The sequence below is a fragment of the Watersipora subatra genome, chromosome 2 (genome assembly GCF_963576615.1).
Source record: "Watersipora subatra chromosome 2, tzWatSuba1.1, whole genome shotgun sequence".
NCBI classification, from domain to species: domain Eukaryota; kingdom Metazoa; phylum Bryozoa; class Gymnolaemata; order Cheilostomatida; family Watersiporidae; genus Watersipora; species Watersipora subatra.
In genome coordinates this window covers 26660934-26681231 of record NC_088709.1, presented here as the reverse complement: position 1 = coordinate 26681231, position 20298 = coordinate 26660934, and the positions used below count along the sequence as shown (strand labels likewise).

The 20298-nt window shown below is 35.8% G+C and overlaps 1 protein-coding gene across 1 annotated transcript in view; it reads right to left on the bottom strand.

Annotated features, from left to right (window-relative positions):
- LOC137387333 (kappa-type opioid receptor-like) overlaps window positions 1-15915 on the bottom strand; it is a 36814-nt gene extending 20899 nt beyond the window's left edge. Inside the window, exon 1 of the mRNA XM_068073719.1 lies at window positions 15125-15915. Coding sequence (XP_067929820.1) covers window positions 15125-15832 — 708 coding nt within the window. The 5' untranslated portion in view covers window positions 15833-15915. The remainder of the gene's footprint in view (window positions 1-15124) is intronic.
- Window positions 15916-20298: the final 4383 nt, after the last annotated feature.

Genomic DNA, 20298 nt, shown 5'->3' with positions numbered 1-20298 from the left:
TTGTCAAATGCATTATGTAACAATGACGTCACAGACGTGGTACATAGTTGGAAAACTAGGACAAATTTCATACAATGAATTTGAAGCCAGGATGAAGAGGGTATATTATTCAAGGCCTGCTTCCAGCTAATCTTTATTCCTCCCATTTTTAAAGTTTTGGTTGTCTACTCCATATACCGTAAGTATTTCTGCTTAGATGTTTAGTACCTCTTGAAGCGCGTGCATCACTTCTGCAGTTTATTTTTTTGTTTTATGTTAACAAGGTTCTACTGACCCCTAAACATAAACGGATAAAGTGTTTTAAATTAAGTTACACATGTGAGGTTAAGTTTAAGTTACAATAAATAGATACATTTTAATATGCTAGTTAAATACTTGTCTGCACATTTTATAATAGATGAAATGAAATCAGACTATATTTGTAAACAAAGCATATATTTCCGTGTTTTTAAAACTGCGCTAGCCTTTGCTATAATAAGGCTTGTGTCCATCCATTTAACTAAAGCCACAATGAGATGCTGGGAAAATAGATAACATTATTCAGGATTCGAACTCACGCATTTCAACACAGTAGCCTGCCACTTTAACCACTGTAACACTCACCTAATATTACAGAATAATTGTATATCTATTTATTACACATGATAATATCTTATGGCTCACTGGACTGCCTCAGTAGAACTCTCTATAAAAGTTCCACTGATTTGATCAAACCTAAAGTTGGTCAGAACTCAAATAAAGTTGCCACAGGTAACTTTATTTGAGTTCTTTTATTTGAGTTCCTTTATTTGATGAAATTTATTTAAGTTGAGAACAACCCATTTCTGTAATGAAGGGTGAAAAGGTATTCATGCGTTCACAACTACGTAATGAACAGCTAAGGTTAATCCTACGCTCTTCTATAATCAGTATAAACAATCAGTTAATCCCAACTGACCTAGTTAACCCTCCAGCACCATAAGACTTCTTTAAAGATGAACTTACGCAAAGAATATTAGTAGATTTTATCAGAAGTATCGGTATTTTTCTATCATTTGTGATTGTTTGTGGTGTTTGAGGTGGTCTGACTGTCAGAGTTTTTCAAAACTAAAATTGACAGATCTTGATTTTGTTGGAACGTTCAAGAGAAATATACGTGACAAAATGATGTCACTAGTTGGCAGCTGCCAGTCTTTTTCAGTATTGATATCAGCTATTACATTCAAGTAGCAGCGTTACGCGTCTTTATTCTGTCAGCCTTTTTGCTGAAGCGCAACTATAGACGTCATAAACACACTTCTCTTGAATCCGAGCATTTCAGCATTGAGCAAGTTCTGTTAATATTAGTCTTGAAATATCCTGGCAGTCTGATCACCTCAAACATGAAAAACAATTGCAAATAGCAGAAAAATGTCGATACTTTCTGATAAAACCTATTAGAACCTTGAGTGAAATCATTTTTAGGAGTCTGCTCACCAAACATAATTATAAGTAAATGTTTGTCCATAAGTTCTTGTTTTTAAATAATTGTACGTGTGTCTAATATTCTAACAGACTTAAAAACAGATTTTTTAAGAGGTGACAGACAATATGTTACTCTTGTAATAAAAAATCTCTTATTTAGTTGTAAATTTCTACCCAGTACCTTGTCAATTCATGATACGGCACCAATAACTTTAGTTTTATGTGTAGAAATACCATATTTATGTTACCAAAATCTTAAGCTTGTTCAGTTTCATAAAATATTGAATTTATAAACCTACACAAAACTTTAGATATAGTAAATTTTAAATGGAATTGCAATTTCACGGTTCTGTTGCTAGCACTGGTTACAATATTGATTACTGTTTGATATTCCTTCTGTCACCAACCAATTTACAAAAACTGCTGAGAGCTAAAAAAGAAAGCCTTCTTTCTTTTGGCTTTGAGTTACTGGCACTTGAACCTCGAGTGTCTGGCTGCAAAAGTTACCATTTAATTGAGTGTTATGTTGTAATATAATATATTGTAATTGCAAAATTATAGCACTTTGTTTATTAATATACATGTACATAATGATTTGTGATAAAACTAAATATTCCCTCTACAGTATATTGGATCTCTGGATTAACATCTTTTTGATAGTTTCAATGACAGGTTTGGAGTGAACAAAAAGCATCATTAACACAACTAGAAAATTTAACACTCTATCTTAACTATAATATATACTATTCTCTCTTATTGATTTTAAATTAATCGTTTAATACTTATTTTTAATAAAATACTAGGTACTTGCTGCTAGTGATCTGACAGCACACACTGGCAAATGCCTTAATGGCAGTCAGCACAACTAGTTGCTTAGTAGGTTCTTCAAAACTGCTGACACCTGCTCAGGATATTCAGTTTAGCTTATTTCACACAAACTTCCATTTACTCCTAAAAGATGGCCACTGCCTTCACATAAAAGGCATTCTCACAAGCTCTTGCAGAGGTATGTATGTTACTAGGAGTTGCCTGTCACTGATGTACATAAGTTAGCTTGGCTTAAGACTGTGCACGTAGTATAGGCATTCTAGAACAATACAGAACATTTTAGAACAGTACAGTTCACTCTTACTTTTCAGTTCTTTACTTTCCTACGCTTTTAAATGTCTGGTCAATGTCGGAGGTTAGGAGTTGCCTGTCACTGATGTACATAAGTTAGCTTGGCTTAAGACTGTGCACGTAGTATAGGCATTCTAGAACAATACAGAACATTCTAGAACAGTACAGTTCAATCTTACTTTTTAGTTCTTCACTTTCCTACGCTTTTAAATGTCTGGACAATTTCGGAGGTCGTAACAATTGTCCGATGTCTGTTCAAAGAATGGCAATTTCGATCGATAGATAGCTTTCACAACAGATTACACAAGCGGCATGTGCAGGCGGGTTTTTCTGTCAGATTGTTGTGTATGGTCATGTGTTATTATTACTGATATTAATATTATACTGTACCCTGTTGCAGGTATTTCTCTATTTTACTCTCTTTTGTGTACTTTCGGCGCATATTGTCACCTAGGATTATTTGTACGAGATGATATAGGCAGTTTAATGTACTGTACAGTACAGCACTAAATTTTCAATGTCTGAACCTTGCCCATTCTATATTAGTCTAAACAAGCGAGGGTAGTCTATACTAAATTATTCAGAACAAGAACAGTTATTGTCATTTCTGTCATTGATAGTATGTCTTTTGATAGCCTGGTATTCTAGAAGCTTCCACAGATATTAACTAAGATTGATTGTCTCACATGACTTTTTGGCAAGGGCATTCTACCAGTCACTCTGAATCACCTGATATATATGTACATGCATGCACACGACTTACGTCTGTAACACACCAACTGTGACGCCACATCGTTTCGAATATGCCAATATTTTATTTCTGTTTTTCATAACGATTTGGTTTGACAACCGCGTGATGATATGGATATTTAATTGAAGAATAAGGAATGTCGATTTACGAAGGTCGTTAGGAGCTGCGCGTTTGACTTGTATAAATATAAAATAAATAGCCTATTTATTTTACTTGTTAACGTCACGCGCTGATGTGGCGTTAAATTTTTTAAATTTTGCAAAACACGCTCATTAACTTACTAATTGCATATTTTTCGCTGACTTTGTTAAAAATGAAAAATAGGCTGAAATGAAGACTTTCACACTCACATTTTGGCAAAAATAGTGGTATTATAATCTATCAACTCTTTTTTGTGAACTGGTAGAGCTAGCCAAAGCCTTCCCAAAAAGTTTGCTTTAATTCTAAACACCTAAAGCTAATAATATCAGCTCTGTGTAGCCACCTAATAGTTTATCAACATTTTGAAACCTAATTTCTCATTTGATTAGAAGTGCCTTCAGTATTTAGACTATATATCAACAATTAATAGTTCAATCAACCTGAATTCCTGCGAATAAACTGGAAATACACTAGCCACAATATGATTAGTATTTCGTAATGGTATGTGATTGAAAAGTGCAAAAGGACAAAGTGAAACTACTTAGCCGAGTTTACTGGAGGATAGGATTCAGTGAGAAAACAACTCCTTGAATTATCTCAGTCAAAGGCTTTTAAGTGTTAAACAGATATCCTAAGTTTGTGAATGTGCTAAATTCCTGTCTTTTGAAGATAGATAAATACTAATCATTTTTGGTCAGAAGAAATAATAGCAGGAAGCGGCCATATGTTCAAAGCAGATTATAGATAGCTAAAATACCTAAATTTTAATTATTTATCTAGTTTGGACAAAATAAGTTCATCAACAAGTATGGTACTAAAAATATTTTATGTGGCTTTTGGTATATTTCAGTTGTTTATCATATTGGGTACACATTTTCAAAAATGGTTGATAAAGACATTCCAGAATTGAACAGAGATCAGTTATCAAGTTTGTACTTGATACTTGAGTACTTGGTGCAAAATAGCAATTTCACAAGCATTCTATAAACTCGTTACTAAATACAAATGCAAACTCAACCTACCAGGGTTCAGATCAATTTAGTTAGAAGGTGGCATGTCTGATGGACAAGGTACTCAAATGCGGATGATCCTATCTTACACGTATACCCTCAATCTTTGTTGTTTGCATGGGTTACAATCTTCTTAGTCAAACATTTTGAGTCCAACTTGAAGATTTAGAGGCAGGCTAAGATATGTTTTATTGATTATGCAAACATGAAAGCAAATATTCATAATAATTATATTTTGTGTTGCGCAAAAACCTTTCTTATCCATTTGGCAAATACTTGTATCTCTTGCAGCATTGATTGCACGTCAATTTACCCAAAAGACTTTTGTTTTGTTAGATATTCGGTGCACAACTTAAAAACTAAAGGCCGTTTTACATTTTATCATCATATCTCAGCGTTGTTGCCACAATACTTCATTGATTGTCGATGATCACAATGTTCACACTATCACAAACCCATCCGTGTTTGCATCAGCAAGTATTTCGCTACGTGGTGTTTTCATTTTTTAAGGAACCTCTTTGTGGTCGTGCGCTCGAATCAAATGCTAGTCCCGCAGTAACTATCATAAATAGAAATAAATAGATAATGCCATCGGCGACAGCCAATTGTCATTGCTAAAATGGTGTGCATTGTACAGGCTGTCGTTGATGCTTGACAAACTATCTGGAAGGTTTGACAGCTGTAAACTTTCTCGACTATTCGCGTTGCTTTGTTCGTAGTCTACGGTGCCAAAAGGACAGTGTTGGCATACGGCGATATACGGTAGTGTGAACCAGCCATTAGAGACAAGGCATGATATACATGACTGATAACCACTGATGCAGACATGAAAATAAAAGATCATTATAATTATATCTTGAGTTGCACGAAGCCCTTCTTCTCCAGATGGCAAACTCCTGAATCTATTGTAGCATCAGTTGCATACTAATCTGACCAAAACATTACTGTTTTGCTAAACAGTGCAGACCCTGTGGCAATTGCATTTATTATAAGCTTTTTTGGCAAATCGTTTTAAAAATTTAGTAAAGAGTTATATTTAATGAAACTCGTCTTGCGTCTTGCAGACAATCAAAGTAGACACCAAAAATCATTAAACTTCACACTCTAAGTTTGTCCAATAAAAACTTGTTTTACGATATAAACAGGCAAAAATTCTGGGTAGGAATTTCGTTGAAAGTGTAGTAAGATTGCATATGGCATAAATTTGTAATGATTGCCACCTTTTTCATGTCAATGAGTCTAAACCATAAAAAATGCAACTTAGTTTGATTCGAAAATTTGGCAAATAGATTTTTAACTTAATCACTAAGCTTTACAAAGTTAGCGTTACAGTACCTCACCAATTCATAGATATATCTATATCAGCCATTGCTTAAGTACGAATGGCGTTACAGTACCGCACTAGTTCATAGATATATCTAATTCAGCCATTGCTTAAGTAAGAATGGCGTTACAGTATAGCACCAACTCATAGATATATCTAAATCAGCCAGTGCCTAAGTAAAAATGATCTACTGCAGACTTGAAGCTGTTTATCGAGATATGCCAAAAAGCCTTATTGATTAATGGATTATCACTCCTTTTTGCATGTGCAATCATGCCACATTAGTCAATCAATCAATTCCCACCCAGCAAAAACAAGTCATTTAAATTTAACATCGTTGTTGATATAAGTTCTGAACATCTCACAAAGCAAGTCATCTTTGTTCTAGTACAATGATTTCTTTAAAAGTACAACATTTCTATAAATAAATAACAGACACACACAATTTTGTCATTGTGTGTGTCTGTCTGTCAGTCTGCGGAAAAGATATGCTTTTCCTACATTTTTAAGCCAATTTCATTCTAACATGCTCGGTGCTTGCCATTAGGTTGCCAAACATATTTGGTGTCAAAATTCTGTCTGGAGCCTGTGAACCAGCAACTTAAACACCTACCTGCAGGCTGTCTGATTGATAGTGGAAGAAACCTGCATTATTACCTGGCAGTTTATAGCTACAAATCCTATGATGGTTCACTCTGGCAAACTAATTATTGTTTAGTTTTCATACCTTTAATGTTTTCTCAAACCAGACTTTCATGCATGTTTGACTTGAGTTGATTTGGTCCTAACTTTATTTCACTAGTTAAAGCCGACTAAAACAAATCAGGAGTCGGAAAGCAAATAAAACAAATAAAGTAAAATAACTATATGGGAATTCAGTAATATTTAAAAATGAACTTGCCCAAAACCTTCAGTAAATTTTATCAGAAACTATCGGTAATTTTTGTCAGTGTCCTGCTGTCAGTGTTTTTCTATCATTTGCAACTGTTTTTGGTGCTTAAGGTGATCTGATTGCCGGATGTTTCAAGATGAATAAAAATTTATTGGGATTAAAGCGACGGCTGACAATCTCTCATGGTACGCTAGACTGCCAGTTTACTAGTTTGTTCATCTGATTGAAGCCATGGTTAGAGATTAAAGGTTAAAGGTTAGAGGTTAAAAGTTAATCAAAAATATTACATCGTACAAGTTTTAAACTTATGATATTCAAATTAGCAGATGGACACCAAGACACCAGCATCAATCAGCCGTATTCCCAACTTTTTAAATAATTGTGCAGGCACTTACACTCAGTGTCTTATCGGCACGCCTGATGATTTCTCACAGCATAGTAGACTGTCAGAGCACCAGTCTAACTTAACAGAAGCAACATTTACAAACTGTCTATGAACCCTCCAAGAGTCATTAGACTGGCTGTTACTGTGTGTTCTGAAATGAAGCATCAGTTATATGTAATAATAACTTAACTTAGTTTAAGAAGAGCTTAGCAAACCTCAGTCTTAAAACTAGAAAACAAATATTAAATCATTTCAAATTTTAATTCATTCCAAGTTAATGTGCTTGAATACAAAGCTTCTATTTTGATAGCAGCTTTGCATTCAAACACATCAGCTTAAAATGAAATAAAATATTGGATAATGTAATATTTGTTTCTTAGTTTTTGAACTTAGATGACCAACTCTGGCACAATGAGAACCTAATAATTCTTAAATTGCAATTGACAGCAGCTTCTATTAAAATCAATAAAGAAGGAGAGCGTCTTTTGCTGCTGTTTCATAAATCATGCAGGCGAGAGTAGCATCATTGATTATAACGAGTTATTAGGTAACCCGAAACACCCCTCGCCGCTGCCGTGAAAGGAAGTATAAATAAGCTCTCAGCTGGCAGCATAATTAAACAGTTTCTATAGCAACCTCTCAAGCAATGAGATACTCTATATTTATTCATCAAGCTTCAAGACATCTTATCAAGGAATCTATAAACTTGAGTGAATAACTGGGTACAAAGAATACTGTCACTCGCTAAAGCTAACCATGATTTATTAAAATGTATCTAGCCGGAGTATGTCAGAAATCGCTGTCTCCAAATTCTTAGTAAAATCAATGTCTTTTCATCATGATACAACTTGCCACTACTAGCCTATTAAATTACTGAAACTTAAATATTCTCAGTTGACTAAGTTATTGGCTCTGATGGTGCGAACGTATGTGGTGATGCAGTGTTACTGCTACAGGAATCTGGTGGCATGCCAATAAAATATTCTATGGCCCTATGGCTACCATAGTATGGTCATCATATGACCATTGTGTATGCTGTTACTTGCCCAAGTTCACTCACAATAAGTCAGAGAGAGTAACTCGACTTATACCATGGGTTTTATGTACCAGCAATGCTCTTCCTTATTAGCTGTGCAGAACATAGAGTAGGTGTTGTTTTGCTTAAACACCTGGGCTATAGCATATAAAGCTAGAAGTATGTAAGGTGAATGCACGATGATGTCATTTTAAATTTTTATCAGCAGGGATAATTTTCACTTAGTGATATCATAAGGTTTCACTAAAACTTGGCATTTTTATAAATAATATATTGATTAAAACGACATCATCAATATAATAACCATAAAGAGGCACTCACAGTGAAGGCGGTATTCTGCTGTTTTTTGCCCACCAGTTTGATCTTGCCAATTCCTAGGACATGCTATCATTGACCACAATAGTTAATATTTTGACAGGATGGATTCAATGAGTCAACCCCCAATTCAATGAGTCAACCCCCCCAAATCAATGAGATGCATGTTTTAGACAATCCCTCAAGCATTCTTTGGTGTGTCATGAAGAACTCCAAAGTGACTAAAGCTGCATCTTTCAGACCCACCCAATAGTCTTGTATGCTGCTCACAAGAATTAAATCTAACATCAAGTACAATAGTTAAGGCAGCCATAAGGCAGGGCTCAATAGTAAAGCACCAGAGGCTCTGTCAAGAAGGCATGTTTAACCTTGGAAAACATGCTTTTCTGTTTTGAATTTTTACTACCTAAGAAAAAGGTGCAATTGCACTTCTGCTACGTTCAAGGCAATGGAGCTTTTATGTTTAGTGTGTGCACATGGGGCATTAGCTCTGTAGTGAAGAGGTCTTGCTTGCACTGAACACAAAACAGGAGTATGAAGTGTTAAATATTTTCTGTTACAAAAAATAATGTCTAAAGTTATTTTTTACTATAAGTTAATCCATATTTCTTTCTCTTTCTTTTTAATGTTATCAAGTATACAGTATTATGCAGACGTGTACTTATAAGAATTTTATAGACAAATGATACTATTTATAGCGGTAGAAGGATGCTTCTTTCTTCTTAAGGAGGGGCATGACAGAATAGAGCATGATAATATTTACTATAATAAAAGCCGTGTCTGTCTGTCCTAAGCCGCGCAAAGAGGTTAAGAAAAAGACTGGTTTTAATGAGATTTAGGGTCACAGCTTTCAGCTTGGTGGACTGATTCTCTACTACCTCGGCCAATCAACCACCTTACCCCTATTCAAACTAATTGTGCCTCTAATTTTAAACCTGAGGATCTCTCACGGCACCAGACTGCCAGGCACTAGTTGGGAGTAAAATATTGCTATGGCAGACTGTCAGGACCAGGGCCATAGCGATTGACCTCCTGGCCACCACAGTCACAGGGCTGAACCGTCCGGTTACAAGAGAAGTCTCGGTCATTTTTGAGGAAACCCTGACGACTAAGGAGACCGTACTAGAAGACCGAACGTAAAACAAGAAGAAGTGGGTGGAGCCTAAAAAGGAGAAAAGATATAAAGAGTTGTTCGCACACGCTCTTTGCATGTTTGCATATGGTTTATTGACTATCTTACATGTAGGCTGATGTATATTTATTTAAATGTATATATATTTATTTAGTTATATATATATATATGTATATTTATGTATATATTTTTTATTTATTTATATATAGGCTATATATATCGTTAGAGTTTAACACTCGGTGTTAATGCTTGACTGTTTTTTGGAAAGTAAAGAGAACCGGCAATTTCTTTTAAGGCCCATGCACACTATCGCTCAAATCGACGATTAGTTACGCGATGGACCCCAATGATGGGCGGCCATGACGTCCTTTTGCTATGAGCAGCCAATGTAATCATTGCTAGCGACGATGCGATGGACTTCATGTTGGAATTCGACTCCGATGATGCAGCTATTAGCATCTTGATTAGCTTTTTGTTGACCGCATCGAATCCAATTTCAGCAGTTGTGAAGATCAATGTCAATTCATATTAGCAAGCGTGGCAAAGAACTACGCTAGTGATGAATTACTTAATCAGATAATTAAAAGATAACAAAAGGACTCGCCGATATCACTAATGCAATTTTGTAATTTCCAATTGGTGGTTGGTTAGTGGTCTCCTACAGCTAACCGCTCATAGTGTGTACACCTTATCTTTGGTGATGTCGTAATAACAGCTCATCGCTGCTGTCCATCACAGACTTGATTTGAGCAAGAGTGCGCATGGACCTGTACAATATAACAATATTGTGTCGTTGCAAGTATGCAAATTGGCATAGCTGCCGGCTGGTGATGCATAGAGACTCCGGCCTTACAGGTCGTAGTCTTATCCAAAAGCGTCTCTAATCAGGTTTCAGAACACAGACAGGTCGATACAAACAAAGTTACATTAGTGATGGCATATAAAATGGTCTCCATGCTCAAGTGTCATATATTTAATTTCCAAAAGTACTGATTCACATATTTAGGTAACACCCAGTTGACATATTTTATGCATGATTGGTTAATGATACTAAGTTTCTCTCTTAGAGCCTCCCTTTGGTTGTCACCAAGAGTTTTCGCAAGAGGAACTATCAACAGGAAGTAAATAGTGTTCTAGACATTCTGTTAAACAAAGGGCCCTTAGTCTACAACCTAAGTCTAGAAACCTAAACAGTTTTAGCTTTTGGGGACTCACAAGTCTCAAAATATATAATTACAAGTCTTGCCTTTTGCCTCAGTTTTTAGTCAAATATTGCAAAGGGTGTACTGCTTACAAAGGGTGTACTGTATATCTTGCAAAGGGTGTACTGCTTGCTAGTCTCCACAATTTTAACATTTTCGAGAATTGGAAATAAGTGACAAGTTCCTTGTTGAGTAATTTGAATTTTAACCCCATCTGTCGAAAATATTAGTATTGTATGAGTCTCATCATTTCCCTCTTTGTTCTATTTTGTGTTGATTGTGTTCAGCTTGTAATTTATGACTACTAGGAAGGCCTGTTAGCTTGAAGTTTCAACATAACTGTCCATGACTTGTTTTATGCATTTCCCATATATTATTTCCTTTTCCGTGATAATTTTGGCAGTGGGTCCGGATAACGACATCAGCAGCGGTGTATTAATCAAATGCAGCTAAAATCATTAGTTTTAGATTCAGTAAGTAGCCTTAGCTCTAGGCACTCATGTAATGCACATCCATCGATGAGTATTCTGCTAGAAACTATAAACTTTTGAAGCTGCAAACACACAAGGCGATATTTAGTGCGATATCGCGCTGCGTGGTGCTAATCTGCTTTAGAGCGAGCTCAGCGAGCTCATGCAGAGCAATAACGGTAGACATTCTCTAGCACAATTTTATCGCGCGTAAGATGCATTTCGGTTAGTTGGTTTTTCCCAGAATGCATTTCTATGACTGGTAATTTTTTCGTATCAATGCTCAACAACTTACTGCGACAACATTTCGCGACAACTCAGTTTGTAAGAGGAACATTCTGTGAAACGTTATCAGAATGTTTGAAAGTGCCTGCACAGTTACATCCCCCTAATGTTCTACAAGTAACGTTCCCGAAACATTAGCTAATATCTTTGAGTCAACATCATGAAAGGAGTGTTTGTGGAATATTATGTAACTTTTTTAATTGTGGGAATGTTGTTGGGAATTGAACTATTGGGCAACTGGACTATTTCTCACATCGTTGCTGGAACGTTAAAAAGGGTCTACATGTTATTTTTTGACAACAGTGCAACGAAACGTTTCTGGGATTTTTTGGACCATTCCTAGACTGTTTTGAGAATATAAAATTGTTAGTTGAGTCAGGAGAAGCTGTAGCTCAACGGTATGATAAGAGTAACTAGATCCCCCAAGGCACTCTCAGTTGACTCTGTAATTAATTCAGTTATTCTCGCTTCTGTTAGGCAAGAGAGATGATCATCGTTTATATCAGGTACCCTGTCTGATATGACGAGTCTGTGTAATGAACTTTTATTGTGCTCTTTTTGAGGTATGGTTGCTATACAGACCACTGCTGATTGTGAATTGGCAACAAAAAGTTGTATAAAATGTTTGATGCAACGCTTGGCTTCTGCTCGTGCTGTCAAACCACAGCTATTAATTTTACATATTACAACATTTTACCGAGTATTTTTAGTCAACAAGCATAGCAGTAACAGAGTATTCATGATTTTCATCATTTTATTATTCTACATTGCTGAATAAATTAATCATTTACATTATATACATGTAAATAATTATTCAAAAACAATACTCGCTCTTCTTTTCATCAGAATGTGTTTCGCACTTGTAAAAATCTTCATTAGTTTGTATAGATCTATAGATTGTATAGATCTATAGATTGTATAGATCTATAGATTGTATAGATTACTTTATAATCGTATTTGTAGGCCTATGAGGTGAAGAGGATGCAAAATCATTGCAACAAGACTAGACTTTGTCAGGATGTCATGAATTCTATTTTAGTGATATCATAGCTGGTTAGATGATTCTTGTACATACCATTCCATTTTTACTCATCACTGAATGTTTTAGACCTTGCTTTGGGTAAAAGTTATAGTCTGTTATCTTGTACATCTTGTAAACAACTCCTACTGGGTTTTTAATTGGTACTTACAAGTGAGCATCTGCATATGACCATATCATACTGTAGATCATGAGGCGTTTAGCTTGTAGGCGTTTGACACTCACATAGACTTTCTCTATATATATACCGCATATATATATATATATATATATATATATATATATATATATATATATATATGTATATATATATACCGCATATAAATATATATATATACCGCATATATATGTATTTATATATATATGCGGTATATACATGTATGTATACCGCACATTGACTGTCTCAAAGTCTGTTCGCCTACCTTGTTGTTTTATGGCAAAAGGTAAACTCTCGTTTGTAATGGGATTTGTCTTCCCTGCCTACGCTGAGCTGCACTGATAAGGCTTGAATAGCCGAAACAGTGCTGTCTGTAGTTTGACTATATATATATATATATATATATATATATATATAACTTCAAGTTTACATGGCCCATAGGCCATATTAGAGTTTTCTAATTAGTGTTTAGCCCAAGGAACTGCTTGTTGTCCGGGCTACAACTTCTATCTCCCTCAAGCATTTCTTGTAACAACCGTAAATATTGTTGAACATGATTGGCATCACAGTACACTCTGCATGACAAAAAACACCTGGTGCGTACTTCTAGTTATTAGTTATGTAACAGCAGTATGAACTATTTATTTATTATTGGTCTATTGGTTGCATCGATGGGTAAATATTCATGGTGTATTTCGCAGTTTTTAATTGGTGTAGAAACAAAAACCTTGCGAAGCATTCATAAATAATCATTTGCTAGCATCAGGCAAAAAAACTACAATTGCTATCAGCGATAGGCTCTCAGCTATCAAAAATCTATAAAGCAAATTTCTCAATTAAGGCTCAGACCCAAAAAGTTATGTTAGTTCACGAATTTATCTTAATACACGAATTTTTTGTCTTTGTCAATTGCAGCAGATGTGCAATATTCCTGATCATCCACAGAGCATGAATAGTTAGAAATGGATTATTTATAACATTCTATTACCGCCTAGTGACTTAGAGGTCTACAACTCCTGACATGCAACCAACAGTTTGGGGTTCAATTTCCAAGAAAGGACCACCAGAGATAATATAAATGGAATCCAACGTTAAATTGTCATCTGCATCTGATCATGTTTCTAGTTGTCAAGGCTTTCATACCGCTGAACTCAGACATGTCCAGCCATGCTCATAGAACCATATTTGCGCTACATTGCTTAAAAACACACACAGCCTCTGCTTGCAGTAAGCTAAGTTAACATCATACTCAGTCTTTGAGGGATTGTTCACACGTGTAATATGAATGCTATGTTATAATCAAGGAAACAATATATTTGTAAGTGTATATCAGCCATAAATCAGAGTCTGTAAGCCGTAATTATTTGAGGAACATTATAGGTTACAGAGGTTGTTCACCTATTATGATTAATTAGGATCAGGTTAACAAAGAGAATCTAAAAACTGTGTAAATCTTTCAGCTTTTATATGCATTAGATCACTTGCAGTTTATACCTAGGCTTACATGTATTATATTGCTGACTAGCTCTCTGCTGGTTTAGCTTGCGACTCCCTAAAAACAACGATCTCGACTGGCTGGTTTGTTTTTTCTTCTATCTCATAAGAAAAATATCGCAAAGAGATCTTGTAGCCAAAACCTATTTTGCGAATAACCTTGACTTTAGTAGCCTTTGGTAAATAGCAAGAAAGTTCTACAATCTTTGTTCTTTAGTTGGTAATCTCAGCAGTTTGTAGACTTTTTATTCTTTCAATCTACTGAGTCATTTATATTGATTTCACTTCTGTTTTTCATGTTACAAATGATTAAAAAATTTTCATTAAATTCTCCACAATGCATCTAAGATGCAGAAGATAAGGCGTGAATTAGCAAGGATCACTTTACACTCAAGCTATAAACAGAAGTCTGCTTTTTCTCTCTGTTGCTGTCACACTGCTAGGAGCTTTGCCTATTACTAAGTTTTCACTCAGCTAGGGCGTAGTGACACAACTCAAGATAGCTCTGCAATACCATCATGGAAACAGCCGTGTCACACTCATTCTGTCATAATTTAGTCATATGCTGTTTGAAAGTGAAACACCAGTGCGATGTGCCATCTTTGCCCCATGGAAATGGCCTTCGCAACCATTGAGTGTTGGACTTGTGCATACGCATGAGTCTTGCTAACCTGTTGCTTTATACACAGACATATGCATTTGCATTAGGCATCGTACAACCATCGCTCTACTATAGCACCCTATAGAAACATGATCTGCTTGTCGACCCATGTAGAGCTTCGACACCGGCACACCCAGGTATCTAGGCACAATCGCTGAATGGAAACTTTTTCTGTCACACTATTTGCGACATTCCCAAATATATAAATTATATTTATATAGCCTATATATAGTATAAATATTATATAAATTATAATAATAGAACCTACCTGTCGGCTCCTTGAATCCTTTGATTTGTTGTTTGCAAATATTTTTTTCTTGTGCAGTCGAACGGCTATCATGGTGTACATGACTACGATTACGATCGACGGAATTAGAATCTTCACAAAATACGTCGTCACATTCAGCGTCAACCTTGACTTTCCAAACAAATTCGCAAAGCATGTGAATCCAGTATCTGTTGGGACAAGAGTAGCTGTCAGTATCATGTCATTCGTCGAGGCGAAAGATATCATCCAGCCTAATATAATGACGATGATCACATGAGTCTTTTTATAACGTGACATGCGAAGAGGAAAATACACACTGACAAACCTTTCTATGGCGATAGTTCCATGAAAGAGTAAGCTCGCATAGAAGGAGGAATATCCAACAAACTTGTGAGTTTTACATAAAGCTTGGATGTTAGGATAACGCGTGAGCGTAGCGTATGAATACACCGGACTTGATCCAGGTACCATGAGAGCTGATAGAATATCTGCTACAGCCACATTGATCAGCTGTATTTTTATGCGCCTTCCAAACTTCCTTCCTTTGGCGAGTATGAAAATGTTGATAATATTCAGTATTACACCAACAAGAAGAATGGCTGTCTGGATAGCTAGTACTACAGAGATAGTGTCTGAAGAAACCTTTGGTTCCTCGATAGTCGAGTTGCTCTGTAGGCTATCTTCTCCTCTACTTTCCATTTCATCCATCCGCTGTACACTCACTGCATGAGATGCGTATCCGAGCTCTACAAACTGCGGATTGCTTTAACAACAACAAACAAGCCTGTTTCACACTCTCTGCCCTTCTCGTGCACTTGTGACTCAACCAATGACGTTTAAATATTTCTATTGATTGATCGTTATTTTTATGATCAGCTCCTAATTGTATCACTGTTGTGTTCTCGAATTAGATAAGGCGTGTATAGTGACTGCAAATTAGATGAGCAATTTTTCCTTGACTACCATGTATAGTGTCTGCAAGCTAGATGAGCACTTTTTCCTTGACTACCCTCTTTTATTACCCCGGAGGTCAACTTTATTGAAGTCTCTAATCAGTGTTTATGAGGTGATAAACTCAGAACATGAAAAGTGGCTATCCGGCAGCTCCTGCTGTTTTTTCATCTTAATGGCTGCAGAGTTTGTGGAAAACCTTTTAGCTAAAATAGCATCTAAAACCTCTCAGCTTGGTCACTTTTTATCGCCATATTTTCTAATGTGTGGGTGTGTACCTATCAGGGTTACGGATAAGCTCTGCACTAAGCATAACAAAATGGAGAAGAATGTTGTGTCTTCTACATGAATTACATAATCTATGGCTAAATTAGAACTAAAATATTAAAATTTTTAAGAATTTTGGTTGGGCTTAATAAAAAATTTCAAAATTAAAACACTCTAAATATAAGGAAGAACTAAAATATGAGTAAGAATACAAAGTGAAGATTGTTCAATATGAAGAACTTCCATTTTTATTTAGCTCACATCAGCTTATCATTTATACACCTCAGTGTTTTCTTAACAACTTGTTAAATTTTTTTGACGTTGCACAATAGTTAAAGACAAAGTAATCAGTAGGTGTGATTGAGATGGTATAGCCTGGTTTCCATAAGACAGCGCAAGGCGCGCAACAAGGCGCACGACGTCGTGTGTAGGCCAGTTGTGATGTGGAAACATCAACGCATGACGATCGCGCGACGTGCGTACGCTGATCGCAAGGATCCAACAGAATGGATCCTTGCGACGGGTGCGAGCGATGATGTATCTCACAATACACCGCTTGACCTTTTCAACCTATCCCACAACTCAAACGGAGAGCTGTTTTCCAAAGAAATCGGTCTCCCGTACGAAAGAGTAAGCCTGGTTTTCCTATGACAACGCAAGGTCGCAACGGAGGGCTATTTTCCGAAGAAATCGGTCTCCCGTACGAAAAAGTAAGGAAATTACCCGCCCTGTCCAATGCAAGCATGGCGCCTACGCGCGTTATGGAAACACTGCGTCGCTGCCCAAGAAATGAATTGCGCATGATCACTGGGCCCGCATGATCATTGCGCTATCATATGGAAGCCAGGCTCTACTAATGATTTTCCTTGGTACAGATCAGCATTATGCACACTTAAGTAAGTCTTTTTAAATAGTAGGCTGGCTATACTGGGTTGCCTGTGTGTTCTATACCTCAGTCTCTTTATCCCTGAGCTGACCCTGGCACAAGAAAGATCTGTTATCAGCACTAAATATGTCATTGACTGTTTATATTTGTATATGTAGGCCTAAATCAACTATAGAAGTTCTATTTTAAAGTCCTAAACAAATATATCCTATTGCTTCTATTATGTAAGGCATTCTTGGCTTCAACTACTTTGAGATGTTTATCAAATACCCTAGGACACTTATATTTTGCTAGAATTTAGTTTCGTGAGTAGCACACAGAGTGAAATTTGCTGCAACTTAATTTCGCAGCTCTGATGAGTCCGAAAATATAGTGATGTAAAAATAAATGCACTGGAACAAACATAATTAGATTCCTCATGTCTAGTTCACTGGTAAGAAGATTTTCAATTTGGGACTAGTTTGTAATTGTGAACCGCAGGTAGAAATGTGTGGGCCAGATTGATAATGCAATTTGATCGCTTGCTGTCATTTGTTTCTTGGATTATCAATAAACAAAGCTATTTAATTTTGCGTTTTGGCTCGTTCGTTATGATAGTTTAGTTTCGCTCATAATATTTCCGCCAGAGGATGACTCAGCAAAAACGCAAAGGTTAGATGACGTGAATACATAAGTGTCCTAGGGTAGTCATAGATAGCAACCTTATACCTATACAAATATAGTTGGCCAATATGTGAATAAAATCAAAATACTATCACACTTTCGGCTAGTTGAAGGTTAGTTGAAGTGAAACCTAATTGGTTGATAGAATGGCATTTCATGATTTTGGACTATTACTGACATTTGTTGAACAATAGTGAGTAATATTTGTTGTAATCAAAGATAGATATCTTAGATGTGATTGTTGAAGGTTATATTATTTCATACGAATGACTTAATAAAAGACACTGCATAAGCAGTAGACCTCCTTATAAGTACTGGTAACTCCTAGTGAGCCAAACATAACCTTTACTATAATAAGAGTCATGTTCGTTTGTCTGTTCATTCATCCATTCAGAGCCGCGGTTTGAAGTTTGGGTAAAGGAATGTATCTTACAGGATTCGAACTCGTGATATTTGGCTCGGTAGACGAAGGCTCCACCATCTGCACCAATCAACCACCTCTTGGCATTCCAGAATAGTTGTCTGTATAGTCATTAAACCTGATGATCTCTCACAGTTCATTAGACTGCCAGGGTACTAGTAGGTCATAGGGATCAGCAATATATATAGTAGTTATGGAGGACAGTAAAAAGTAATAGTTATATCAAATACACATAGTTAATACTATAAAATAAGCATAGCTCATTGCAATTAGCCTCGGCTCTATTAGTCACTATCTTAGTCTGTTGATTACTATCATAGAAAAGGCTATCAATGTATTGTACTGCTTTATGGTATGTAGTAAATTGAATGCTTGGCTTTTCGGATCAGGTTTGAGGATGAGCCCTTATAGAGTTTAGTGCCAATATATGCATCATAGTTCCCATGATGCATATATTGGCTCCACCACATAAGCATTTTCATTTCTATTATCGTCTCTCTAAATTCTTAGAAGCTCGTTCCTCCTGTCATGCTTCAGGTTAAATGATACGGATAAACGGTAGCTTTTTTCTCTTTTGCAGCTGGTAGTAGCAAAGTTACTTTTGGCTTTAGACAAGAAAGGGGTGTGCCATTCCTTTGTCATGTGGTAGACCCAGTCATTGTGCCATTTTTTTAAACCAATTACAAAAATTAGATTAGTCCATTTTACCATGCCAACGTTTAATTGTGTTGCAAGTAACCCTGGTAACTAGATTTTTCAATGATTCAATTCATTTTTTGTTATAATTCTTTTTGCACAATAATTATTGTGTTCTTTGTATCATGCGTAACATTACTCTTTAGTTCAAAGCATTCTTTCGCATCCTTATTTCACAACATATACTGGTATTGGATAACTTAGGTGGATATTAGGTAGATTCCATACCCTCCGGTTGTTGGTGACGTACATGAAATATTTGTCTCCGCTATGTTATGTTATAATAGAGAGAAAAGCATGACTTGTTGGCAGCATGCTCTAAATCATGTCAGCTGAGCAACTTGTATTATATACTAGCAGTAACTTCCTCCCGTAGCAAGCAAGTAGAGTTTTAACACAAAATGCTACACTGCTTTTATGACAACAATCTATGAACTCGTTCATTAAATAAAATCTTCCTTAAAGCGTGTGAAGGTGCATTATTGAGTTTCTACTCTGATAGGTGCTTTTATGTCAAAAATGAAAGTTCTAGGATTGCCGTTCAAGCCTGGTATTGCTCGCAGAGAGCTTGCTGTTTCACATTTATTGAGCAGTAGGTAATGTGTAAAGCTTTGACAGCCTGATCTTTTAGCTCTCCTTTATAGAATAATTTTTGAAAGACATGGATTACCATTCATATTACTAGAAATTCCCTGTCATACAGCCCATGAACAAAGTGATATTGGAAAAAAGAAAGGGTACTGATGGTTGAGAAATGCAATATTAGCAGTCAAATGGCAGTGCAGTGCAATAGGAGAACTGCAATGGTCGCTGTAATGTACTGGGTGTTATTATGTACAACAAACAGCAATAATGAAAGGAAAAGATTATATGTTTACATCTCTACCCGCAATAGGAGAAATGCAATATTAGAAATAAAAAACACTGATATTATTAGAATAATCAATATTATTAATATTGTAATACAGTAATAATGAAAAACCAATGCTCAATTTTGTTTACATTTCAAAACGTCATAGCTCACAATATCAAGAAGTTTTGATATTTATATAGATTTTTAGAAAATCTATTTAACAAAACTATTTAGAAAAAATAATAACAGTAACATATTGCCCAACATCGATCTTGTAAATTTGAATTCTTATAATCAAATCTTATAAAATCGAATAATTATTCTTATAATTAAATATTGTAACAATCTCATAAGAATCGTTAGAAAAAACATCATCGTCATTTCCTTTACTTTCACTGCTTTGGACATCAGTTGGAATACCAAAGTACTCGTCAGTG